At 41.2% G+C, this 27,439-nt stretch overlaps 1 protein-coding gene across 1 annotated transcript in view; it reads left to right on the top strand.

Annotated features, from left to right (window-relative positions):
* NCEH1 (neutral cholesterol ester hydrolase 1) overlaps window positions 1-27,439 on the top strand; it is a 78,742-nt gene that overhangs the window by 43,931 nt on the left and 7,372 nt on the right. The window contains exons 2-3 of the mRNA XM_054482628.2: window positions 17,575-17,803; window positions 20,002-20,071. Of these exons, the coding sequence (XP_054338603.1) occupies window positions 17,575-17,803; window positions 20,002-20,071 (299 nt within the window). The remainder of the gene's footprint in view (window positions 1-17,574; window positions 17,804-20,001; window positions 20,072-27,439) is intronic.

Below are 27,439 nucleotides of genomic sequence, written 5' to 3'. Positions count from 1 at the left end.
CAGCTGAGGGTCCTGACTGTTAGGAGGAAAACTAACAAACAGGAATAGCATCAACATCAACAAAAAAGACATCCACACCAAAACCCCATCTGTAGGTCACCATCATCAAAGACCAAAGGTAGATAAAACCACAAAGATGGGGAGAAACCAGAGCAGAAAAGCTGAAAATTCTAAAAATCAGAGCGCCTCATCTACACCAAAGGATCGCAGCTCCTCGCCAGCAACGGAACAAAGCTGGATGGTGAATGACTTTGATGAGTTGACAGAAGTAGGCTTCAGAAAATCGGTAATGGCAAACTTCTCCGAGCTAAAGGAGGATGTTTGAACCCATCACAAAGAAGCTAAAAACCTTGAAAAAAGATTAGACAAATGGCTAACTATAATAAACAGCATAGAGGAGACCTTAAATGACCTGATGGAGCTGAAAACCATGGCACGAGAACTACGTGACACATGCACAATCTTCAGTAGCCGATTCGATCAAGTGGAAGAAGGGTATCAGTGATTGAAGATCAAATGAATGAAATGAAGCAAAAGAGAAGTTTAGAGAAAAAAGAGTAAAAAGAAACAAACAAAGCCTCCAAGAAATATGGGACTATGTGAAAAGACCAAATCTACATTTGATTGGTGTACCTGAAAGTGATGGGGAGAATGGAACCAAATTGAAAAACACTCTTCAGGATATTATCCAGGAGAACTTCCCCAACCTAGCAAGGCAGGCCAACATTCAGATTCAGGGAATACAGAGAACGCCACAAAGATAGTCCTCGAGAAGAGCAACTCCAAGACACGTAATTGTCAGATTCACCAAGGTTGAAATGAAGAAAAAAATGTTAAGGGCAGCCAGAGAGAAAGATCGGGTTACCCACAAAGGGAAGCCCATCAGACTAACAGCGGATCTCTCTGCAGAAACTCCACAAGCCAGAAGAGAGTGGCGGCCAATATTCAACATTCTTAAAGATAAGAATTTTCAACCCAGAATTTCATATCCAGCCAAACTAAGCTTCATAAGTGAAGGAGAAATAAAATCCTTTACAGACAAGCAAATGCTGAGAGATTTTTGTCACCAGTAGGCCTGCCTTACAAGAGGTCCTGAAGGAAGCACTAAACATGGAAAGGAACAACCAGTACCAGCCACTGCAAAAACATGCCAAATTGTAAAGACCATTGATGCTAGGAAGAAACTGCATCAACTAATGAGCAAAATAACCAGCTAATATCATAATGAAAGGATCAAATTCACACATAAGAATATTAACCTTAAATGTAAATGGGCTAAATGCTCCAATTAAAAGACACAGACTGGCAAATCGGATAAAGAGTCAAGACCCATCATGTGCTGTATTCAGGAGACCCATCTCACATGCAGAGACACACATAAGCTCAAAATAAAGGGATGGAGGAAGATCTACCAAGCAAATGGAAAACAAAAAAAAGCAGGGGTTACAATCCTAGTCTCTGATAAAACAGACTTTAAACCAACAAAGATGAAAAGAGACAAAGAAGGCCATTTCATAATGGTAAAGCGATCAATTCAGCAAGAAATGCTAACTATCCTAAGTATATATGCACCCAATACAGGAGCACCCAGATTCATAAAGCAAGTCCTTAGAGAACTACAAAGAGACCGAGACTCCCAAACAATAATAACGGGAGACTTTAACAGCTTACTGTCAACATTAGACAGATCAACGAGACAGAAAGTTAATAAAAATATCCAGGACTTGAATTCAGCTCTAAACCAAGCAGACCTAATAGACATCTACAGAACTCTCCATCCCAAATCAACAGAATATACATTCTTCTCAGGACCACATCGCACTCATTCCAAAATTGACCACATGGTTGGAAGTAAAGCACTCCTCAGCAAATGTAAAAGAACAGAAATTATAACAAACTGTCTCTCAGACCACAGTGCAATCAAATTAGAACTCAGAATTAAGAAACTCACTCAAAACTGCTCAACTGCATGGAAACGGAACAACCTGCTCCTGAATGACTGCTGGGTAAATAAGGAAATGAAGGCAGAAATAAAGATGTTCTTTGAAACCAACGAGAACAAAGACACAACATACCAGAATCTCTGGGACACATTTAAAGCAGTATGTAGAAGTAAATTTATAGCACTAAATGCCCACAAGAGAAAGCAGGAAAGATCTAAAATTGACACCCTAACATCACAATTAAAAGAACCAGAGAAGCAAGAGCAAACACATTCAGAAGCTAGCAGAAGGCCAGAAATAACTAAGATCAGAGCAGAACTGAAGGAGATAGAGACACAAAAAACCCTTTAAGAAATCAATGTCCAGGAGCTGGTTTTTTGAAAGGATCAACAAAATTGATAGACCGCTAGCAAGACTGATAAAGAAGAAAAGAGAGAAGAATCAAATAGATGCAATAAAAAATGATAAAGGGTATATCACCACCGATCCCACAGAAATACAACCTACCATCAGAGAATACTACAAACACCTCTACGCAAATAAACTAGAAAATCTAGAAGAAATGGATAAAATCCTGGACACATACACCCTCCCAATACTAAACCAGGAAGAAGTTGAATCCCTGAATAGACCAATAACAGGTTCTGAAATTGAGGCAATAATTAATAGCCTACCAACCAAAAAAATTCCAGGGCCAGACAGATTGACAGCCGAATTCTACCAGAGGTACAAAGAGGAGCTGGTACCATTCCTTCTGAAACTATTCCAATCAGTAGAAAAAGAGGGAATCCTCCCTAACTCATTTTATGAGGCCAGCATCATCCTGATACCAACATCTGGCAGATACACAACAAAAAAAGACAGTTTTAGGCCAATATCCCTGATGAACATCAGTACAAAAATCCTCAATAAAATACTGGCAAACCGAATCCAGCAGCACATCAAAAAGCTTATCCACCACGATCAAGTTGGCTTCATCCCTGGGATGCAAGGTTGGTCCAACATATGAAAATCAATAAACGTAATCCATCATATAAACAGAACCAAAGACAAAAACCACATGATTATCTCAATAGATGCAGAAAAGCCCTTTGACAAAATTAAACAGCCCTTCATGCTAAAAACTCTTAATAAACTAGGTATTGGTGGGACATAACTCAAAATAATAAGAGCTATTTATGATAAACCCACAGCCAATACCATACTGAATAGGCAAAAACTGGAAGCATTCCCTTTAAAAACTGGCACAAGACAGGGATGCCCTCTCTCACCACTCCTATTCAACATAGTGTTGGAAGTTCTGGCCAGGGCAGTCAGGCAGGAGAAAGAAATACAGGGTATTCAATTAGGAAAAGAGGAAGTCAAATTGTCCCTGTTTGCATATGACATGATTGTATATTTAGAAAACCCCATCATCTCAGCCCAAAATTTCCTTAAGCTGATAAGCAACTTCAGCAGAGTCTCAGGATACAAAAATCAATGTGCAAAAATCACAAGCATTCCTGTACAGCAATAACAGACAAACAGTCAAATCATGAGTGAACTCCCATTCACAATTGCTTCAAAGAGAATAAAATACCTAGGAATCCAACCTACAAGGGATGTGAAGGACCTCTTCAAGGAGAACTACAAACCACAGCTCAACGAAATAAAAGAGGACACAAACAAATGGAAGAACATTCCATGCTCATGGATAGGAAGAATCAATATTGTGAAAATGGCCATACTGCCCAAGGTAATTTATAAATTCAATGCCATCCCCATCAAGCTACCAATGACTCTTCACGGAATTGGAAGAAAATACTTTAAAGTTCATATGGAGCCAAAAAAGAGCCCGCATTGCCAAGACAATCCTAAGCCAAAAGAACAAAGCTGGAGGCATCATGCTACCTGGCTTCAAACTATACTACAAGGCTACAGTAACCAAAACAGCATGGTACTGGTACCAAAACAGAGATATAGGCCAATGGAACAGAACAGAGCCTTCAGAAATAATACCACACATCTATAACTATCTGATCTTTGACAAACCTGACAAAAACAAGAAATGAGGAAAGGATTCCCTATTTAATAAATGGTGCTGGGAAAACTGGCTAGCCATATGTAGAAAGCTGAAACTGGATCCCTTCCTTACACCTTATACAAAAATTAATTCAAGATGTATTAAAGACTTAAATGTGAGACCTAAAACCATAAAAACCCTAGAAGAAAACCTAGGCAATACCATTCAGGGACATAGGCATGGGCAAGGACTTCATGACTAAAACACCAAAAGCAATAGCAGCAAAAGCCAAAACAGACAAATGGGATCTAATTAAACTAAAGAGCTTCTGCACAACAAAAGAAACTACCATCAGAGTAAACAGGCAGCCTACAGAATGGGAGAAAATTTTTACAATCTTCCCATCTGACAAAGGGCTAATATCCAGAATTTACAAAGAACTTAAACAAATTTACAAGAAAAAATCAATCCCATCAAAAAGTGGGTGAAGGATATCAACAGACACTTCTCACAATAAGACATTTATGCAGCCAACAGACACATGTAAAAATGCTCATCATCACTGGCCATCAGAGAAACGCAAATCAAAACCACAATGAGATACCATCTCACACCAGTTAGAATGGCAATCATTAAAAAGTCAGGAAACAACAGGTGCTGGAGAGGATGTGGAGAAATAGGAATGCTTTTACACTGTGGGTGGAAGTGTAAACTAGTTCAACCATGTGGAAGTCAGTGTGGCGATTCCTCAGGGATCTAGAACCAGAAATACCATTTGACCCAGCAATCCCATTACTGCGTATATACCCAAAGGATTATAAATCATGCTACTATAAAGACACATGCACACGTATGTTTATTGTGGCACTATTCACAATAGCAAAGACTTGGAACCAACCCAAATGTCCATCAATGATAGACTGGATTAAGAAAATGTGGCACATATACACCATGGAATACTGTGCCTCCATAAAAAATGATGAGTTCGTGTCCTTTGTAGGGACATGGATGAAGCTGGAAACCATCATTCTGAGCAAACTGTCGCAAGGACAGAAAACCGAACACTGCATGTTCTCACTCATAGGTGGGAATTGAACAATGAGCACACTTGGACCCAGGGTGGGGAACATCACACACTGGGGCCTGTCGTGGGGTGGTGGGAGGGGGGAGGGATAGCATTAGGAGAAATACCTAATGTAAATGACGAGTTAATGGGTGCAGCACACCAACATAGCACATGTATACATATGTAACAAACTTGCACGTTGTGCACATGTACCCTAGAACTTAAAGTATAAAAAAAAAAAAAAAAGAAATGGTTCAGGGGTTGCTTTTATTAAAAGAAAAAGCCTTACCAAGAACTCCTCTCTATCTGCCTAAAAATTATTTTTTAATAACTCCTGTATTATTACCAGGGAAGGATCAAGAGAGTGATGTGCTGTTGAGGAAGAGCTGAAGGAAAGGGGAATGATGGGGGTGGCTGCTTGATCCAGAGTGGTCAAACATAGAGCTATGCTGCCATAGTCACTGAGCCCAGGAAAGTTACAAATCCTTTCTGGGCCTTAGTTTCCCTTTGGGTAAATATGTGAAGCCATATGTTAATTTCAGATGTAAAATCTTATAGTTTTATGATGTAGGTTTGAGAATAAATGTACTCATGTGCCGGGTCTGGCCCACAGACCCTGGCTGAGCAACAGATGAAAAAATGTATGCAGACACAGGTTTTTTGCCTGGCTGCACAGCTAGAGGACCGGGCCACTCACAGACACCAAGGAGGGTGCTATAAAGAGTCAGCAGCCACAGCCCTGACAAGCTGGTGCTACAGGCATTTATTTAGTACAGATTTAATGACAAAGGCTTTGAGTCAACACATCTGGTGGGTAATTAACATGGTTGCCCCCCTGGAGAGAGCAGTCCTGTGCACAGATGGTTAAAGGCCAGGTTCCGAGGCCTAAGTAAACTAACTTAACTAGATCAATTCCTTTATACTTGCTTGTTATCTGCGTTTTGCTCTCAGGCTCCCGATAAAAGAATTTGGCTGCCTTCAGCCAAATTATCTTTCAAAGCTTTTGCAAAACCTCCCAGCCTTCCAAGAAGTTTTTTGTCTTTCTCTATAACTTCTATAATTTTTCCCACCACCCTGACCAAACTCCTACACTCATGAATGGCAATAGAGGGTGATGGTTGAGGGTTTTGGAGCCAGAATGCTTGGGTTCAAATCCATTTCACCATTTACTGCCTGAGTGACCTTGGGTGATTCACTGACCCCCTGTGGTCTGAGATTCCTTGACAATGAGAACAGTGACTGGCAGAGAGCAAATGTCAGCACACATAAGCTACTGCCCTTGACATATCCTGTAGACTATAGGAGGATTTTGGAGCTAAGCCAGTATTTTGGCAGTATGGAAACTACTTGTTTTCTGTGTTGATAGTGAAAGAAAAAATGTTTTGGAATTGGAAAGGAACAACGTTATCCTTTTTGCCCTTCCTGAGACTGAACTGCAGCCCTAGAGGTTTTCTGGAAGGAAAAAAACAAACCAAATGTTTTAGGGTGACAGGGTTAGAGTGTTGAATCCCTCTGTGAGCTCTTTTATTTCTCTGAGCTAGATTTTGTTATGGAGTGGCAGTAAGGTTCTCCTCAGGTTTGCTTTGTAGCTTGTCATAAAATTCCTGGATATTTGAGGAAACAGTTGGAAATTTTAAAATTGTGCAATCTGATGAGAGAACCCTACTATTGCATACTTATTTTGTGCTTTACAGGTTGGCTTAATAATTCCGTCCAGTACTTTGCCATGTGTAGAGGGTGCCACTGTGCTCCACATAGAACCCTTTAGGTCCATGCATGCCCTCATGTGGGACAAAAGGTTTCCTCTACAAAAATAATGCTGAGTAAAAGAAATAAGGGAAGAGGGACAAATAGGAAAAATCCCTAGCCAGATGGAGATCCACCGAAGGCCTGGAACCTGAGCAAGTCTACGCCCTGATTTGTAGCACTTGCTGATTTCTGTGATGTAAATACTCCCACTCTGGCCAATTTCAAGCCACTGACTTAATGTCAACTTGTTACCAGAAAGAGGCCCCAATCTAGACTCCAAGAGAGGGTTCTTGCATTCTCACGCAAGAAAGAATCCGGGGCAAGCCTGTAAAGTGAAAGCAAGTTTGTTAGGAAAGTGAAGAAATAAAGAATGGCTGCTCAGGGGCAGAGCAGCCCCAGGGGCTGCTGGCTGCCCATTTTTATGGTTATTTCTTATGCACTAAACAAGGGTAGATTATTCATGCCTCCCCTTTTAGATTATACAGGGTAACTTCCTGACGTTGCCATGGCATTTGTAAACTGTCATGGTGCTGCTGGGAGTGTAGCAGTGAGGACCACCAGAGGTCACTCTCGTTGCCATCTTGGTTTTGGTGGGTTTTAGCCGGCTTCTTTACTGCAACCTGTTTTATCAGCAAGGTCTCTATGACCTGTATTTCCTGCTGACCTCCTATCTCATCCTGTGACTTAGAATGCCTTAACTGTCTGGAATGCAGCCTAGTAGGTCTCAGCCTCATTTTACCCAGCCCTTATTCAAGACAGAGATGCTGTGGTTCACATACCTCTGACAAACTGACTTGCAAAATTCCTGTAAATTTATCAGTTGGTTTGTGAGACCCAGCAAGAGCTGGTTTCAGCATACCAGTGAAGGGCACTGCCAAAGAGAATAGCAGGTTAAAAAAATGAAAAATGTTAGGCAAGTTATGCTTGACTGCAAGGGGTAGGGTGGTGAGAAATGAGGTTCGAATGTAGAGTGGTACCAGACTGGAATGCCAACTTTAGATTTTTCTTTTTTTCCTGTAAGAAACAGGAAGTCAGCAGAAGTTTTTAAGTAGGCAGGTAATGTGATCAGCCTTTCAGGGTAGAAACTCTGACAGCAGTATGCAACAAGTTACAGAGAAAGACTGTTATCTAGAATTCAAGTTAGCAGGCAAGTGCAGAAAATAATGAGCATCTTAGCCAAGGCAGCAATGACAGCGGGGGGTGGAGCTAGGGGTAGAACTAGGTCAGAAAACGTTGGCAGGTGGAGTTACTAGGGTTTGATGAGGTGATTGGAAATCATGTGAGATAAGAAGCTGAGGACAATATTAAGGTTTCTAGCTTAGAAGTTAGACTTATGGTCAGATAATTGAGAATTTATGTCGTTAATTGCTCGGGGTGGAGAAGGGAGAGTAGGCCATATTAATTTTGAGGAGCTTGTAGGCTAGATCCTGGAGATGGTTGGAAATATGTATGGAAGCTTGAGAAAGATAGATCAGGGACTAGAAATCAGTATATGAATACAGGTCATAGCCTTTGAATTTAGTAGGCTGCTGGCAAATACTTCCTATTTGCCATGATAGTACATTGGCTTGCTCAAGGAAAGAAGGCATTGTGAAGTTGAATGAAATAAAAAATGGAACTTTTGAGAACATCATCATTTAAAGGGCCAGTGGTCATGAGAGGAAGAACCAATCAATAAAAGACCAAAAAAAAAAAAAATTGGGGGGAGTGAGGGATGAATTGTTAGTGTGGCAAGAAAAACAAGAAACTGGAGAAGTTAAGAGGGAAGAAAGTTTCAAGAAAGCACAAGTTGTCAAATGTCTGCAGTGAGGCCAGGTAGGTCATTGGCATCGGCATTGGCATTGGCATTGGGGTCAGGGGGTCATTGGTGAGCCTAATAAGGATAGTTTCATCAGACAGGTGGGGCTGAAGCCAGATTGCAATGGGTTACCTTCAAAGAAGGCAGTCTTTGAAAAGTCAGTTTTTTTTTTTCTTTTTTTTTTTGCCAGAGTCTCACTCTGTTGCCAGGCTGGAGTGCAGTGGTGCAATCTCAGCTCACTACAATCTCTGCCTCCCAGGTTCAAGCAATTTTCCTGCCTCAGCCTCCCAAGTAGCTGGGATTACAGGTGTGCATCACCACGCCAGGCTAATTTTTTCATTTTTTAGTACAGACAGGGTTTCACCATGTTGGCCAGGATGATCTCGATTTCCTGACCTCATGATGCACCCGCCTCGGCTTCCCAAAGTGCTGGGATTACAGGCCTGAGCCACCACGCCTGGCCAAAAAGTCACATCTTCTTTAGGACAAAGACAGAACTGACATCCACAGAAATCAAATTCTATTTAGAGATACATCTTCTCACTTTGCCTCCTTGCCCCCTATAAATTACCTGTTACGAATTCTCCCTTCCATCTGCTTTCCAGATCCTATGCCCTCCTTCCTCTAGGATCTCAATTCACTTAATTCTTTTTACCTCTGTAACTTTGTCTTTCTCTCTTGACAAGCTGTTTCCCAAGAAGCATGCTCAAGTCTCTCCCAACTGTTCTAGTGCCTTCTTTATCTCTACAAACAGTGAACGTAATCTGTCTGCATTTACTCTCTCTGTTTCTTCAACTCCTGCTCACTTTGCAACCCATTACAATATGGTTTTCAGCCCCATATCTTGGATGAAACTGTCCTTAATAGGTTCACCAGTGAACCCATAGCCAACACCAATGACCTACTTGGACTTTCTGCAGACATTTGACAACCTGCCTTCTTGAAATCTCTTCCCCCTTAATATCTCCAGTTTCTTGTTTCTGTTGCCACACTAATGATTTGCCCCTTTTCTCTCTTTTTCTCACTCCCTCTCTTTTTTTTTGTCTTTTATTGATTGGTTTTTCCTGTCTTGCTCACCAGCTCTTTAAGTGATGATGTTTCCGAAGCTTCCATTTTTTTATGTTATTCAACTTTACCTGAGCAAATTAACTTTCCCTCTCTGGTGGAATTTACCATGTGGCCTAAATCCTCCTAGAAATGGTGCTCAGCCCTGTTCTTTGATCAGAGTTGGGTTGGAGTAGAGATCCAGCCCTCAGCAAGTGAAGGTATGTTTTTGACCTTGTATTCTAGTTGAGAATGAGAAAGGAGACTTTGATGCCTTGCAGGTTCTCTTTCTGTCCTTACTAGGTCAGGGTGGTGGGCAAAGGACTAAAGCGTGAACACTGCCCTGTGACCAGAAACATCTGTTTGCCTTTCCCCAACCTTCTCTCCTTCTCCAGCCTTCTGGTCATGTATCAAAGGGGAAGCAGGAGGCTGGGGAAGAACCAATAGCATACTGATACTCCATACACATAAATAACTTAGCATCTGGTCAAGTTTCAACATGAACCAACTACCTGGGTACAGAGCCAGTGCACCACCAGATTTTACTGTCCGGTTCCACTGAGGCATAATGAGTACCCTTATTCCCCTTCCATCTCCTTAGGCAGAATTCTTCCCCTAGATCCTGGAATGGTTATGGAGGCAAGTTTTAAGACCTCTAGAACTGTTCTAGATTACTTCAGCTAGCCAAGACAGGGTAATTTGCAGCCCATAGGGCCCTTAACGCAATTCTGTGTGTTCCTGGATTTCCCAGCTACTTCTAAAGAGGTTTCAAGAAACTTTGTTATTTTCAGGTTACTTGAGTGAATCTGAATCTTTACTTCATTAAAACTCAATTCACCTCAGCTGGTACTGTGTCCGGGCAATCTCTTTTCTCCCCTAGGCTTGTCTTTTCTCTCCTCCTAGGCTTGGTTCCATACCTCTACTTTAAGGTCCATCTCTTAATTGAACATTAAACATTAATATTTTAATTAAATTCTCATATTTTCATGCAGATAAATAAATGTTCCATGAGATTATAGATTTTTTTCTTATAATAGGCACAATTAGAGCGAAATATAAAGAGAATTAAAAAGCTGATGGACTGAATGAAGTGACTGTAGTGGAAAAATTGGAAGTCACTGACATAAAATACAAACCTTCGAATGTGAAGAACGAATCAGGTAGTGAGTTAGAATCGATGCTTTAACATTGGGAGATATACCTAATGCTAGATGACGAGTTGGTGGGTGCAGCGCACCAGCATGGCACATGTGTACATATGTAACTTACCTGCACGTTGCGCACATGTACCATAGAGCCTAAAGTATAATAAGAATAAGAATAAGAATAAAAAAAAGAAAAATTAAGTTGTATATATTTAAAAACAAATAAATCACATTAGGAAAAAAAAAAAAAAAAAAAGAATCAATGCTTTAAGTATTGATGTTGCTGGTTCATGTTGAAACTTGACCAGATGCGAAGTCATTGATGTGTATGGGGTATCAGTGTGCTGCTGGTTCTTCCCCAGCTGCCTCCTTCCCCTTCAATATGACCATACAAATAAGCTTTTTAAAGATCACTGTTGTATATCTTTTTTAACCTGCAACAATTTCAGGACTTGATAATCCATGTGGTACTAATAACAAATGTGCATGACAGGAAAAATGATAGTCTCAGCTTCCCTAGAAACATTGGAATATCTGTCACTGGGCTCACTTTTTTACGCAGTGATCTTCTGGAGCAGAGGTGTAATATCAGTGATAACTGCCTCATAAAGGGCTTCTTATGTGACAGGCACTGTTCTAGGTGCCTTAGTTTCCAGTCTTCACAACAGTCTTTTGAGGTCATGTGTATAATTACTTGCATTTTATGGATGGGAGATTGAGGTACAGAGAGATTTGGTCATTTGCCCAGGGGCCCAGTGCTGGTAAGTGAGGGAGCTGGGATTTTAGCCCAGGTGCTCAGGCTCTGGATTCTATGCTGCAGACTTCTGTGCTGCGCATGCCTCCTTTAGATTGAACCTGTTATTGCCATGCTCCTCTTGCCTCCATTTTGCTTGTATACCTTACCTACCCATAGGTGTTTGAGTTAAAACACTTTCCAGGCCGGGCGCGGTGGCTCACGCCTGTAATGCCAGCACTTTGGGAGGCCAAGGCGGGAGGATCATGAAGTCAGGAGATCGAGACTGTCCTAGCCAGCACAGTGAAACCTTGTCTCTACTAAAAATATAAAAATTAGCTGGGTGTGGTGGTGTGTGCCTGTAATCCCACCTACTCGGGAGACTGAGGCAGGATAATCGCTTGAACCAGGGAGTTGGAGGTTGCAGTGAGCCAAGATTGTGCCATTGCACTACAGCCTGGTGAGAGAGGGAGACTCCGTCTCAAAAAAAAAAAAAAAAAAACAAAAACAGAACAACAACAACAAAAACAAACCACTTTCCAATACTTGCACCTTAGTTCCAGCCCTTTTCCTTGTTAGCCATATCTATGATGGGACATTGTCTAAGATGTAATTGAGGGCTAGACACCTTACTGGATTTCATCCCCAGACAGAGGTAATTCCTTTCTTCTCTGAGCTTGTGCAACCCTTTATCTAGGACTTTCTTACCACTTACTGCTTAGCTAACTAACATCAGCTATTCATTTGTAAGCCTTGGTTCTCCTCTATTACGCTAAGTTTCAGATGATTCTCTTTCTCCCCTACAAAGTTCTCTGCCCATAGGGTATACTTCATAATTTATATGTTGACTTAATCAACAGAGACCAACCCCATATATAAACATAACTAATTTATATATTCATAAGCAGAGCACAATTTCTGCTTGGTTTCCTTTGATTCTTGTTTGTCCTTTGATCTTCAGCCATCAGACCTGGATAGGGAGCCAGTGCCCCACTGGATTTCTTTGTCTGGTTCCACTGAGCCGTAATGAGTACCCTTTATCCCCTTCCATTCATTAGGCAGAATTCTTCCCCTAGATCCTGGAATGGTTATGTAGGCAAGTTTTAAGACCTCTGGCACTGCCCTAGCTTACTTCAGTGAAGACGGAGTAATTTACAGCCCATTAGGCCCTTAAAACTTGGCTTGCTTCTGTGTTCTCCTGGAGTTTCCCAGCTCCTTCTAAAGAGGTTTCAGGAGGGTTGGCACAGTAGCTAACACCTGTAATCCCAACACTTTGGGAGGCCAAGACAGGTGGATCACTTCAGGTCAGGAGTTCAAGACCAGCCTGGGCAACATAGTGAAACCCTGTATCTACTAAAAAAAAACACACAAAAATTAGCCAGGTGTGGTGGTGGGTGCCTGTAATCCCAGCTATCTGGGAGGCTAAGGCAGGAGAATCGCTTCAACCAGGGAGGCAAAGGTTGTAGTGAGCCAAGGTCATGCCACTGCTTTCCAGCATGGGCAATAGAGTGAGGCTCTGTCTAAAAAAAAGAAATAGAGGTTTCAGGAAACTTTGTTACTTCCAGAATGTTACGTGTGTGACTCTGAATCTGATTTCATAAGCTCAAGGAAATATAACTTGATCTATATTTTAAATCTTCATCCTTTAGGTAGGAAACTTATTCCCAGTGAGTTTAGGAATTCCCACTCATCACTATTTGCTTTTAGGTGTTGGAGGATCTTATACAGTGCTGAGGCATTGTGGTTTGGGGAAGCCATCTGGGTATCACTCATCCTCAGCCCACATCACTGTTCCACCTGATCCTTGGTGTTTGATCCTTACAGTTTGTCCTGAGATATCCTTTGTTCTTATCTGTAAGATAGTAGATCTTTCAAATCCATTAGCACTCATTTCTATTCCTGTTGGACTCTTGGGTACATATAATGGGCTGTGGAGAAAAGATAGATTGTCTTAGGTCCATCTGCAAGACATTCATGCAGACCCTGCTACATTTATGCTTTCACTGGGCATGCAGAATCATTCTGTTTTTCCCTCACCAGCTGGAGCCTGGGGCTCTAAGGCCATTTGAGGCATTACCTTTCTAGACATACCCTGCATCTACTCTTCCCTAAGGTCTTGCCTCTTTCCAGGGTTCTGTCTGGGTATGAGGCACAGGTCAGCTGCTTCAGATTCCACAGACCTATCTGGGAGTTTTTGCACCCCAGGGTTCTTTTTTCATTGGCTCCCAGATATTTATCCATACAGCCCTCATTTCCTCTGCAACATTTTCTCTTCCCCTCTTCTACCATCTAGCCTGGGAAATCACTTTCTATTCTAGGAGACTTCTTATTCATCATGTAATCTTCTAAATCAATGCCTATTTTTTAAAAGATTCTCGGCCGGGCGCGGTGGCTCGTGCCTGTAATCCCAGCATTTTGGGAGGCCGAGGCAGGTGGATCACTTGAGGCCAGGAGTTCGAAACCAGCCTGGCCAACGTGGCAAAACCCTGTCTCTACTAAAAATACAAAATGTAGCCGGGAGTGGTGGTGCATGCCTGTAATCCCAGCTACTTGGGAGGCTAAGGCACGAGAATAGCTTGAATCTGGGAGGCGGAGGTTTCAGTGAGCCGAGATCATGCCACTGCATTCCAGCCTGGGTAACAGAGTGAGACTCTAACTCAAAAAAAAAAGATTCTCCAAAAGATACAGGCTTTTAAAAATCCAAAGGAAGGAACGCACTCCTGTTTCTTTGCTTTTTTTTCTCATAGCCCTTCAAAGAAGTAACAACTATAGAAAGGTGTGGCTACTGAATTTATTTTCTGGGCAGTATGGTAGGAGGGGAGTAATGTGAAGAACTAAGGGAAAGATATTTGAGGAAAAAAAAAGGTAATATCACGAGTTTATCATTGATATCACATAGACATGCAAATGTTATCGCATACTGGATAGGGCTCAGAGCAGCTTCCATGGCCCACACTGATTTACACCAGCGTTTCTAGGGCAATTCTGTAAGTCCTGCAGCCCCTCAAGGTTTTAGAAATCCAGCTTCTGTACTGGCTCCTTAATGTCAAAGCTTCTCTTCTCTTCTCTTCTCTCTGTAAGCAAGATAATAGTACCTACCTCACAGAATAGTAGCCAGAATTCAGCAACCTACCCTAGCACTCACTGTAGGCACTCAGGCAGTGATAGCTATTATTTATAATAGTAACAAGAAAAGTAATTAACAGGTTACTGTTCATATCAATTTTCAAGTTTTCAAACAGTCTTGATATTGGCTGTAGTATAACTCTAATTTATCAATACAATTGTAAACATTAGCACAGTTTTTCTTGTAGCAGTTTTCTAAATTCTTTTTCTACTCATCTACCTACCCTTTCATATTCCTGTCTTTTACCCTGCGTAAACAAATTGTCCCCCTTTTTTTTTTTTTTGAGGCAGTCTCACTCTGTCATCCAGGCTGGAGTGCAGTGGCACAATCTCGGCTCACTGCAACATCTGCCTCCTGGGTTCAAGTGATTCTCTTACCTCAGCCTCCCCAGTGGCTGGGATTACAGGCATGTGCTACCATGCCTAGCTACTTTTTTTTTTTTTTTTGAGATGGAGTCTCACTCTGTCACTTAGGCTGGAGTGCAGTGGCACAATCTCGGCTCACTGCAAGCTCCACCTCCTGGGTTCATGCCATTCTCCTGCCTCAGCCTCCCGAGTAGCTGGGACTACAGGCACCCGCCACCACGCCTGGCTAATTTTTTTTTTTTTTGTATTTTTAGTAGAGACAGGGTTTCACCATGTTAGCCAGGATGGTCTCGATCTCCTGACCTCATGATCTGCCCATCTCGGCCTCCCAAAGTGCTGGGATTACAGGCGTGAGCCACCACACCCGGCCCCAGCTAATTTTTATATTTTTAGTAGAGATGGGGTCTCACCATGTTGGCCAGGCTGGTCTCAAGCTCCCGACCTCAGGTGATCTGCCTGCCTTGGCCTCCCAAAGAGCTGAGATTATAGGCATGAGCCACTGCACCCAGCCAAATTGTCCCTTTTCTAATCAGCACTTCTACCCCCACACCACTGTGTTGCTATTGTAAACAATGCAGATGGTTGTTCAAGTATTCTGTGAATGCAAGCGAAACATAAGCTAACGTGGAGAGATGTTTCTGGAAAGGTATGAACAAATTGAGTCAAACCCGCATGTACTCAGAGCATGCGTTACATAAAGGAAACTCAAGGTGGGTTCTCTTATAAAATGTACAGTCTTTTCATATCTGTCATATAAAGACAATTCACTTGTTTTACAGCTTCATATAGTTAAAGAAACTCATATAATTTGTCTCAAGTGTTTAAGAAAGTCTTCATTTAATTAAAAAGAAAAGTACAGCTCATAATATAACAGAGCCAGGTCCACCATTTCTTTGTTCATATTTCATTGTTTCGTGCCGGTCAAACTACTTGTCCTGTGACAAGTGGAATGGAGCTTGCATGTTCCCTATTAATTGATAATGGTGTTAACAAGGGTTTATTATATCTACTCTAGAAATTTTGGAAATACAGTGATTCTTAGCTATTCCCTGGCAGATATCAATATTCTGTAAATTAGACTAACATTTTACCACAAAACTCGAATGGTAATTGCCTTCTTCCAATTTACCGAAGAACTTAAGTTGATAGTTAGAATCGTCTGTGCAGTACATGTGTGAACACATGTGCATGTACACATGCATAAATTAGTATCAAAGACATGAACAGTTTTAACTTGTTCAGTAAATTGGGCAGTCGATGTCAGGGCACATGTAGAAGTTGAATTTTCTTAATATTCATTTGCTCTGCTGCTGCTTATACTTGCCAGCAAATAATATTAAAGGAATTCCTAAAATAGCTGTTCATTGTTTGATTAATTGCCTCTTGTTCTTGTTTTTCATTAACACTTGCTAATGCTGTTCTAATATAGTGCTTTCTAACTCTTTTCATGATAGGACATATATATATGTGTGTATATATATATGTATGTATATATAAAATTATACACACACAGTTACAATGTTTATATGAGACACTGGGGTAAAGGGCTCAGGAATTTGCCCAGAGGCTGAGGCGATGAGCACACACAGACCCTCTTCAAGGTGTACCGTCGTGCCCTGTGCACAGCCTGAGAAGCTTAAGGTGCCACATTGCAGACATCATATAGTCCTGATTTCTGTTAGCAACATTGTTTCCTTGATCTTATGATCATTAATCACCAGTGTTCTGTTTCATAGTCTACAAAAGAGCACTATTACTCTCCAGCTGTTCCCCTTCCTGATGAACTTGCGAAAGTGGAGAGAAGGAAATAAACTCAGAAGTGTCTGCTTGGTGGGTAAATTAGGTCTCTTTGCTATCTTCCTTCTGCATCCAAATAACTTTCTGCGACCACTTAATGCAGAGCTTGATACCCTGAGGGTTCAGAAGGGAAGAGACCATCAGGCAGTATGGTCTTTGCCTCATTTCTAAAAAGCTTCTGGTTATGTCTGAGCTGATCTGCTTCTAAATGCCAGGGCCTCTGTTGACCATGTTTCTTTTTTCTAACACACTCCTTTCAAAAGGACAAGACACATTTAAAGATACAATTAAATATATTGAAGTTACAAAGCAGTTTAAAGAAATTAAACAGTGAGACACACTCAAATATATGTTACAAAGGAATTTAAAGAAATTAAAGTAAATAGAAAATTTCCCTCTTTTATTTGCATTGAAATAAAGTATTATTTCTTTACTCCTAGTATGTTATTGGAACTGTGATATACTTATTTAGAAAAAAAAGGTACTGAATCCTGGAATTCAAACCTAATCTTAGGTTTGAGTCCCAGAACTACCACTTATCCAGTGAAATGAACAAGCATAGTTATTTTCTAAGCCTTCTCAATAAAATGGAACTGATGATACCTGAGATCTCATGTATGAAAATATTTTGTCAACTCCAAAAGCAAAAGGTAAATACAATTGGTTTTTGTATTAAAAGGGCTCAATGAGCCCTCCAGTCCAGTGGCAGTTGCTTGTAGGAATTCAGACACTCAGTTGTGAGGGCAGCTCTGGTGATGCCAAGTTGATTTGCGCCCTCCCTCTTTATTTCCTCCCTCGCCTGCAGAGTAACCTGATCCACTACCTGGGACTGAGCCATCACCTGCTGGCACTGAATTTTATCATTGTTTCTTTCGGCAAAAAAAGCGCGTGGTCTTCTGCCCAAGTGAAGGTGACCGACACGGACTTTGATGGTGTGGAAGTCAGAGTGTTTGAAGGACCTCCGAAGCCCGAAGAGCCACTGAAACGCAGCGTCGTTTATATCCACGGAGGAGGCTGGGCCTTGGCAAGTGCAAGTACGTCCTGGTCACCTTCAGATGGTTTGTTGTTGTGGTTGGCCTTGGGGGAGATGTGTAATTGAGTTTGGCTTTCTTAGTGGGAAAGAAGGGGACCATTTATCTTGGTTCCCCGGGATGGTCCCAGTTACCCCTGTTGTCCCAGCAAAATTATTACTAGTGCCCCCTTTTCACTCTCAAAAGGGTCCTGGTTTGGGTGATAAATTAAATGGTTATCCTATGTAAAGGTTTTTTGCTCGTTGGTTTGTTTATTAATTCAGGTAGACTGTTGTAAAAATATTTCCTATGATCTAAATCACAGACTAACTTATTGTGCAGTGCTGATACAGCTTTCTGCACCAAAACAAGGTGAAGTTTCACCAGGCACGCATATGGAGAATTATCTGTGCCTCTCTTGCCAACTTGTGTTTTGAAGATATATGTCTATGAAATAGACCAGGTATTCCTTAATACACATGTTAACATTTTATCTGCTTATGAAAGCAAAGGTTAAAATATAAAATATATGCAACCATTCAAAGGAAACAATCTTGCAAAGTTCAAGAATATTTTCTTTAGATTTGGATGATTTTCATGAGTAGAACACATTCAAAATGGAAGGCAGCCAAACAGAGCTGCCCAGAAGAGAGACTCCCAAGGCGGAATTCGGGGTCTCGTCTCTGCTAATAAGTGATCATGGAGCTACTTCCTCATCTTCAGTCCAGAGCTTTTGGCATCCCCTTAATTTAAAAGCAGTGGCCACTTGTTTTGTTTATTTTATCATTATGTGATTTTTTTTAAAGCAACAAAGGTCAGAAGGTTTGACTTTTTCTAGTAATCTTATTCAATTCCATATCCGTTGTTTATTCTTTTATTCAGTGATTTTTTTTCACATTTTCAATAGCCGTTCATGAGTATGTAGGTTTGCCCGAGACCAAGGGGTTTGCTGGGCTGCAGATCTTTCAGTGCAAAAGCTCAAACAGTTGTGGGCAAGTCTGGACCATTGGTCAGTCTAAGGTGTGCTCGGGTGTAGAGATACAAAAATGAATAAGAAGGAGTTTCTGCCTTAAAAGAGATTGAGTCTGTAGCATTGGACGCTTGCCAGGAAAAACATTGTACTGGAGGACAGGAAGTACGGATGCCAGGAATGGGATGGATTACAAAAGTCAACCTGGCCTTTTCTGCATAATTTTGACTGATCACTTCTGCCCGAGGAAGAACTTGAGCAGGTGGAGGTAACAGGTGTCTATGTAATTCTTAAGCTTCTGATTCTAAGACTGCCTTGGAAACCCTATAAATAAGAAAATATTTGGCTCTCAGTTGGCACAATATAGATCTTAATTTACTGAGAGCAACTAAGGATTAAATTCTTACATATTAAATTGGTTCTGTTACTGCAGACTTTGGATCCTCTAAGAAATGCTAAGACTTCCTAAAATTCTAGTTTTTTATGTGTTCATTTAAAAAGAATACCATATTCTTCAAATTGATCACTTTACTGAACTGCAGCAAATGAAGTGTTAAAAGAGCAAAAATTTTTAAATTAAGTTATTATTTTTAGGCATAAGATCTCACTCTGTCACCCAGGCCAGAGTACAGTGGCACTATCACAGATCATTGTAACCTCAAACTCCTGGGCTCAAGTGATCCCCCTTCCTCAGCCTCCCAAGCAGCTGGGACTGCAGGCGTGCACCACTATGCCTGGCTAATTAAAAAAAAAATGTTTTATAGAGGCAGCATCTGGCTATGTTGCTCAGGCTGGTCTCAAACTTCTGACCTCAAGTGATCTCCTTCCTTAGCCTCCTGAAGTGCTGAGATTACAGGCATGAGCCACCACTCCCAGCCTAAAATTGCATGATTCTAAGGAAGAGACTGCTTATTTGCTGTGATTTTTTTTTCAGAAAGATATATATATTTGAAGAGCTATAAAATCAGGATTAATTTGGTGTATTTCATATAGTCCATTATGAAATAAATATTTAGATAGTAATATATTCAAAACTAAACTATGCATTTCCTGTTATATAGTAGTTGCATGTTATTAGAAATCAGATTTAATTTTTCATATGTACATGTAACTCTATTATTTGTTCACATTTGCTTTTTATTAGTTTTTAGTATTAGCTCCAAGCCTAAAAACAATTCACACTTAGCAGAATTTACGAGTGGACAGTATTAAATGACCTGTTTGTAATGACTGTTCCCTTTGTGTCTTTTAGAAATCAGGTATTATGATGAGCTGTGTACAGCAATGGCTGAGGAATTGAATGCTGTCATTGTTTCCATTGAGTAAGTAATTAATGCTAGTCATAGAAAATTTTTCTTATAAAGGAATTCTAGATAACAGTCTAGTTACTTTGTTTTACAAGTGATAAAGTAAAAAATAAAGGTCTTGAGTTGGCAAAGAGATATGCCCAAAGTCACACTCAGCATAATCAGAAAAATGATTTCTGATGTAACAAAATTTATTGAACTAGCTTTATAACACTTCAAATTACCTATTCACCATTAGTTTTGAAAACTGAAAAAAGGATTAACTAAAAACCTAGAGAAGTATGCAATCAGTTACCTGCAACATATAAGTTTAATACTCACTTTTTAAATCTAAAAAGTAGTAAGGATTTTAAGAGAATCTCTTCTACAGCCAAGAGTTGAAAAAGTTGCTCTCTTAGAGTCAGGTTCTATGACTTGTACCTTGGGAACAGAAATATGTGTTCAACAAATTTTAATGGTGTGGTTAGTAGTAATAGTAGTAATATTAATATTTTGAGTTGTCTCTATCAGTTCTGTGTAAGCCACTTTTCTGGGCAACTAAGAAGAATGTGAATAATAATTATAATAATTGTGATGATAATAATAATACAACACAAAAATCACGCCACCTTTTTTGTGCCAGGCATTGTGTGAATGCTTTTGCACACGTGTCTCTTCTTCTTTAGGTCTTTTTTAGATACCATCCTCTCAGCCAAGCCTTTTTTTGACAAGCCTTTGTGAAATTGCAACCCATGTTCCTCTGTTTCATTTCTCTCCAAAGCTATCATCAATATCTGACAAACCACATATTTGACTTATTATATGTTTATTGTAATTAGTGGAAATAGACAATATGAATTTTATAAAGGCAAACATTTCAGGATTGTTGTTTATTTTGTTTGTTGCTGAATCATTAGTGCCTGGAAACATCCCTGGCATATGGTGAGCATTCAGTAAATATTTATGGAATGAATGAATGAAGCACCTTAATTCTCATATAAAAATCCAAGATATTTTGATATCTTTTTCATAAGTGAGGAAATTGAGACCCAAGAAGCTAAGTAATGTGCATAAGGCCAGATAGCTAGCTCATCGCATAGATGGGGTAGGGGAATAAGTCAGATAGTTCCCAAAGTCTCTGGACCTTTTTGATCCAGTTTCAAGCCACTATCGAAGGGAGCTTATAATGCTGACTGGCAGGGCCATAACGCCAACCACTTTTTCTTGCCCCAGGCTCATTCAGTTCTCTTCTTCCCTCTGCCTCTCTGTCAGCTATCCTGTTCATGGTGCACCACCTCCTTGCTCCTCCTCCAGATTTAAGTGGATCTTTTCTTCTGCAGTCTCTTGGAAGGGGCTGCTCAGAGTCACTGAGGCAGTTCTGACCCTGTTGACAGAAGCCCTAGAGTCACCCAAAAGCCCTAGAGTCACCCAAAAGCCCTAGAGTCACCCAAAAGCCCTAGAGTCACCCAAAAGCCCTAGAGTCACCCAAAAGCCCTAGAGTCACCCAAAAGCCCTAGAGTCCAGACAGCTGGAGCCAAATCTGCTGAGGAAGCAGCCACCACACCTGGACCTTTCTGGACTCTCAGCGAGGCCTCCCAGATTACTCAAGGTTGTCAGTGCAGTTTGGTAATACAGGAACCTTCAGGGAAATGATTTGGGCAGCTGGCCTGAGCAGCTGGCCAGAGGAAAGCACAGGGGATGTTTAAGGAGACAAGGCCCTACAGCTTGGTGTTGAGGAACAAGCTTCAGGGGCCATTCAGCTGGTTTCTTGTGTAGCCCCAGCTCCTTGCAGGCCTGAGAAAAGGAGGGAAGCTGGGCTTGCTTCAGTTGGCACCGTGTGGATTTTCCATTCACCACAGGGCCTACCCTCCAGGCTTCAATATCACTATTTGGCCACATGCCCTAAACTGTTCCTCCATTCCCTTCTCCCCTTATCAGCATCGGTCTCAAGTAAAATGAGCATTGCCAGGCTTATCATAAGACACAGGAGAATAAGACATATTTAAGAAGATTTTTCTGAAAAGGGCTAAAATTTAGAAGGGACTGCTTTGATTTAAACTTTGCATTGTTCCTCATCTATACAACATGGTGTCCAGACGGGAGGCATGAGCATATGGCAGTGAAGTTCCATCACTCATGACTGTGTGACCTCAAGCAGGTCATTTAAACTCATGTGCAAAATGGGGTTGAGAACCCTTCCTGTATGTTTAGAATGTGAGCTACTGGGAAAAGAGCGAGGTATGGTGCTGCACCTTACTTGGGAGGCTGAGGTACAAGGATTACTTGAGCCCAGGAGTTTGAGTCCAGCATAGGCAACATAGGGAGACCCTATTTTTTAAAAAAACAAAGCAAAGGCTGGGAGCGGTGGCTCATGCCTGTATCCCAGCACTCTGGGAGGCTGAGGCAGGTGGATCACCTGAGGTCGGGAGTTCGAGACCAACCTGATCAACAACATGGAGAAACCTCGTCTCTACTAAAAATACAAAATTAGCCTGGCGTGGTGGCGCATGCCTGTAATCCCAGCTACTCGGGAGGCTGAGGTAGGAGAATCACTTGAACCCGGGAGGTGGAGTTTGCAGTGAGCCGAGATTGCACCATTGTACTCCCGCCTGGGCAACAAAAGCGAAACTCCATCTCAAAAAACAAACAAACAAACAAACAAAGCAAAAACAAAAGAATGTGAACTCCTGGGAACAGAAATCACGTCTTCCTTCCTTTGCATCTCCAGAACCCAGTGCAAGGCTTGGAGTGTGCATGCTAGGTAAATGCATGCTGAGTTGGGATAATGACTGCAGAGAGTTGTCACAAGAATCATTTTGGACAATTGATATAAAGGAGTTCAGATATTCAAAAGCACTAGCTGAGTCTGGAGGATTATTGCACTATCTAGCCTCTAGAATGAAAAGGACAACTTACACATTTATTTATCAGCATGTTTGGAACTCACAGTACTTTTTTTTTTTTTTTTTGTACAAATAGCAAGATAGTAATCCTTGTTAGGATTCAGGCTAACCCAAGAGCACTTTATAACCTATGCTCTAGTTGAGGTACAGCCAACATTATATGATCATGATGTTCCTCTTGGAAACGATGTTCAGGCCAGGTGTAGTGGCTCACACGTGTAATCCCAGCACGTTGGGAGGCTGAGGCAGGTGGATCACTTGAGTCCAGGAGTTCAATACCAGCCTGGGCAATGTGGCAAAACCCTGTCTTACAAAAAAGTTAAAAAACAATTAGCCAGGCATGGTGGTGCATGCCTGTAGTTCCAGCTACTCGAGAGGCTGAGTTGGAAAGACTGCTTGAGCATGGGAGATCAAGGCTGCAGTGAGCTGAGATTGCGCCACTGCACTCCAGCCTGGGTGACAGAGGGAGACCCTGTCTCAAAACAAAAAAAAAAAAAAAAAAAGAAAGGAAAAAAAAAGCAGTTCAGAGCGGGATCTCAGTGGCTCGCTTCTTTCTTCTTTCTTTTATTCCATAAATATTTACTGGATTCCTGTTTTGTGCCAGTTACCGTGTTAAATGCTGGTGACATAACAATGTAGGAATAACTTAATTCCCGCCCTCATAGAGTTTATGATCTAGAAGAGAATGACCTTGAATAAGTAATGTTAAAAGTGTGATAAGTGATGGGAAGTAGAAGGGCAAGTAGTAACAGAGGCATCTAACAGGCAAGATCTTACCTCATTTAAAGGGTCAGAAAAGGTGTCTTAAAGAAAGTGATGTTTGGATGAAATCCCTAAGAATGAGCAGAACGTCATTAGAAAAAGTGGATTGGTCATGGAAGACCAAAGTGGTGTAATCAGAGGGCTTGGGAGGGGAGGGATGAGGCAGAGAGCAGAGAGGGAATGAAATGTGAGAGAAGACAGATGGAGGGATGACTGAGGAAAACAGAAGTAAGTGTGGATGATTCCAAGAGTCTTTAGGAGGATGGTGGATCCTTGGTTCTTCTGGAGCTCCACCTTCTAGAAGAGAGGCTGTCTGGAGCCAGCAGCTCCTTGCCTTGAGGCCCTCTAGAGTGGGTAGTGGCGTCATGGCTTTGCTATTCTTTCATGTGGATTGTGGCATTGGAGAAGGTTCTTATCTGAGGAAGCTGGTGGGCAGGTGCTCCAGTAGCCTTGGTAATGGAATCACCTCTTATGAGCACCAGGAGTTGGGACTCCATGATTCATGTCATTCATGCTGGCTCAAGGGTCTGGGGACAGACCAAATGACCAATAGGTGAAGTCCTTGAGTTACAAAAACTACGTAAAAGCCATGCTTACTACTCAGTAGCTTCTACAACGCTATGCTATTTTTACATATTAATTGCACAATAAGTATTTGTTAAATACATTACAATGTTTATCTTATATCTAAGATATGCAGATGTATCCTCATTTATATAATCTAGAAAGGTCTTATTTTATATTCACAGATTTCAGTGCAGTTTAACTATAATAGAGTACCTTTTTACCTCTAGTTTATTTTTTATTTATTTATTTATTTTTGAGACAGAGTCTCACTCTCTTGCCTAGGGTGGAGTGCAGTGGTGCGGTTTTGGAGAAACAGTCATCCATCCACTTTCCTTTCCCTCCAGCACAATTTTGTTATATGTTCTTTTAATGAAAAGGAAGCTTCTGGGTGGGATGCAGTGGCTCACACCCATAATTCCAGCACTTAGGGAGGCAGAGGTGAGAGGGTCGCTTGTGGCCAGGAATTTGAGGCTGCAGTGAGTTATGATGGTGTCGCTGCACTCAAGCCTGGGTGACAGAGCAAGACTGTCTCTTAAACGGGGCAAGGGGCCGGGCGCGGTGGCTCACGCCTGTAATCCCAGCACTTTGGGAGGCCGAGGCGGGTGGATCACGAGGTCAGGAGATCGAGACCATCCTGGCTAACACGGTGAAACCCCATCTCTACTAAAAATACAAAAAATTAGCCAGGTGTGGTGGCGGGCGCCTGTAGTTCCAGCTACTCTGGAGGCTGAGGCAGGAGAATGGCGTGAACCCGGGAGGCGGAGCTTCCAGTGCGGCCACTGCACTCCAGCCTGGGAGACGGAGCGAGACTCCGTCTCAAAATAAATAAATAAATAAAAAATAAAAAAAATAATAAAGGAGACAGAAGCTTCTTTTTTTTTTTTTTTTTTTTTTACCTTGTGATGCAACAGTAGAAAGGAAATCTGTTAGCGGAATAAATAGATTCTCCCTCTGGAGTTGTCTCACTCAGAGAGCACAATCTGGTTTTAATTATTGATTTGTTTTGGATATCCCCTATTAAAAATATCCCTAAGACAGTGGGGAATATTAACTCTTTTATGTTCCCAAAATGAATCTATCGAGATTTTCTTGGGTAATGGTGAAAAGTAAAAAAGCTGGAAAAGGAGTGAGGCTTATCCTCTCTCCTGCTGAATCTGATAGGAGTATAATTTTATTCCAGAATGCCACACATATCTTTCACCTAACTGGCACTACATGAAGAGAGCCTGGCGTGCTTTCCACAGCAGAAGGTTGTACACGTGGCTTCCAGGTTAGGTTATTTTGAGGAAGAATGTGCATTTCAACCCTCTTAGCACATTGGTGTCATTCGGGGCTTAGGGGCATAGGTTTGAAGTCAGTTGTGAGTTCAGATCCCAGTTCTGCCACTTCTAGCTGTTATAGACAAGTTACACATTTTCCTTGAGCCTTACATTCTCATCCTTAAACCCAGAAGTTTGCTTGAGATTTGAGCAACATACGCCTGTAGAACATTTGGCAATGTACCTCACCCAGCAGGAATATAGTCATTTTTATAGACTGTACACATTAATTTGATTAAACCTCATGCCTGAATTTACACCAAATTTTGTTCTTCTAGTGGGAAGTACATGCAGTGATAAAGATAGGTAATCCACTTGGCATTGCAGAGTCATCCTCTCCCTGAAGTGAGTTGGACAAATTGAGGAATATATATGCATCCATAATATTAATATGATATAACATCTTTGATATTTATGTATCAGGTGCTTTAAGATCTGCAGTTTTTAAATATTGAATGTCAGAACGCTCTTTCACTGGTCTGCAGGGTCATAGCTTTGAGCATCAGCAGCAGACAGCAGATATATTTGTGTATGCTTTATTTGGCTGTACCATCCATGAATTTCCTCCTGATTCTTGGCTTTCTGTGTCTAGATATTACAAAAATTTGATATACTTCTTAGGTGAATTTCAAGCTACTTTGAAAGTTCATCTTATACCAGATAACCTAATAAATATCTACTTTCAGGATATTCTTCAGTCTACAAAGTCTCCATTGTTTTTTTTTTGAGACAGAGCCTCACTCTGTCACCAGGCTGGAGTGCAGTGGCGCGATCTCGGCTCACTGCAACCTCCAACTCCGTGGTTCAAGCGATTCTCCTGCCTGAGCCTCCCGAGTAGCTGGGATTACAGGCACATGCCACCACACCCAGTGATTTTTGTATTTTTAGGAGAGATGGGGTTTCACCATGTTGGCCAGGATGGTCTGGATCTCCTGACCTTGTGATCTGCCCACCTTGGCCTCCCAAAGTGCTGGAATTACACCATGCCTGGTGCTGGTGAGCCACCGTGCCTGGCCAAAAGTGTCCATTTTTATTGAGTAAAACTGAAGAATGTTTCCAGCATGAAAACAGATGAGGGGAGGGGTTAGGCCATGGATCTTTATGGCACCAGGAACACTCTTGCATCATAACCTGTTTGTTTTTAAGCATGGTTTATCCTATTATATAAGCCAATTATTAATTGAGAAGATTGAGCAGTAGCATGTTTTTTTAGGTTACCAATTTCCTTTGATCAAAGTCTCTCAGACCTTTTCTGAAATAACATCTAAAAACTCAACTTATTTGACGTATGGATACTAGTGGATATGTTCTGACCATCTGGGCAACCAGGAAAACAGTTTATTGTGATATGTGGGATATTGCTGAAATGAAATAACCTTTGTTTTTACAACTTGAGTCATGAAGTACATTTGTTTTTATTGAAATTAAAAGTTCAGCTTGGTAATACTGAAGATTAAAAATTGAGACCCACCCCCCCACCCCAAGAACTAGGGGTAAATAGACTCATACGAAATGATGTCATCTAGTGGACAAAACTGCATAATTCTACTTTTTTGCTCAAATGGAATTATATAGATTATATAGCAGCAGCTTTCATACATAGTGAAAAATCAACTGGAAAAAAAAGCATTTTGCATGATTAATTGACCACCCCAGATGGAAAAATAAGAAATTAGAAAACTTATTTTATCTGCTATATGGCAAACACTAAGGGATTTTTTTTTTTTTTTTTTTTTTTTGACAGAGTCTCGTTCTGTCGCCCAGGCTGGAGTGCAGTGGCGTGATCTCAGCTCACTGCAAGCTCCACCTCCACTAAGGGAGTTTTTTTTTATTGCATTTAGTTTCAAAATGTG

The sequence above is a fragment of the Pongo pygmaeus genome, chromosome 2, assembly GCF_028885625.2.
Source record: "Pongo pygmaeus isolate AG05252 chromosome 2, NHGRI_mPonPyg2-v2.0_pri, whole genome shotgun sequence".
Taxonomy (NCBI): domain Eukaryota; kingdom Metazoa; phylum Chordata; class Mammalia; order Primates; family Hominidae; genus Pongo; species Pongo pygmaeus.
This window is presented reverse-complemented; position numbering and strand designations above follow the sequence as displayed.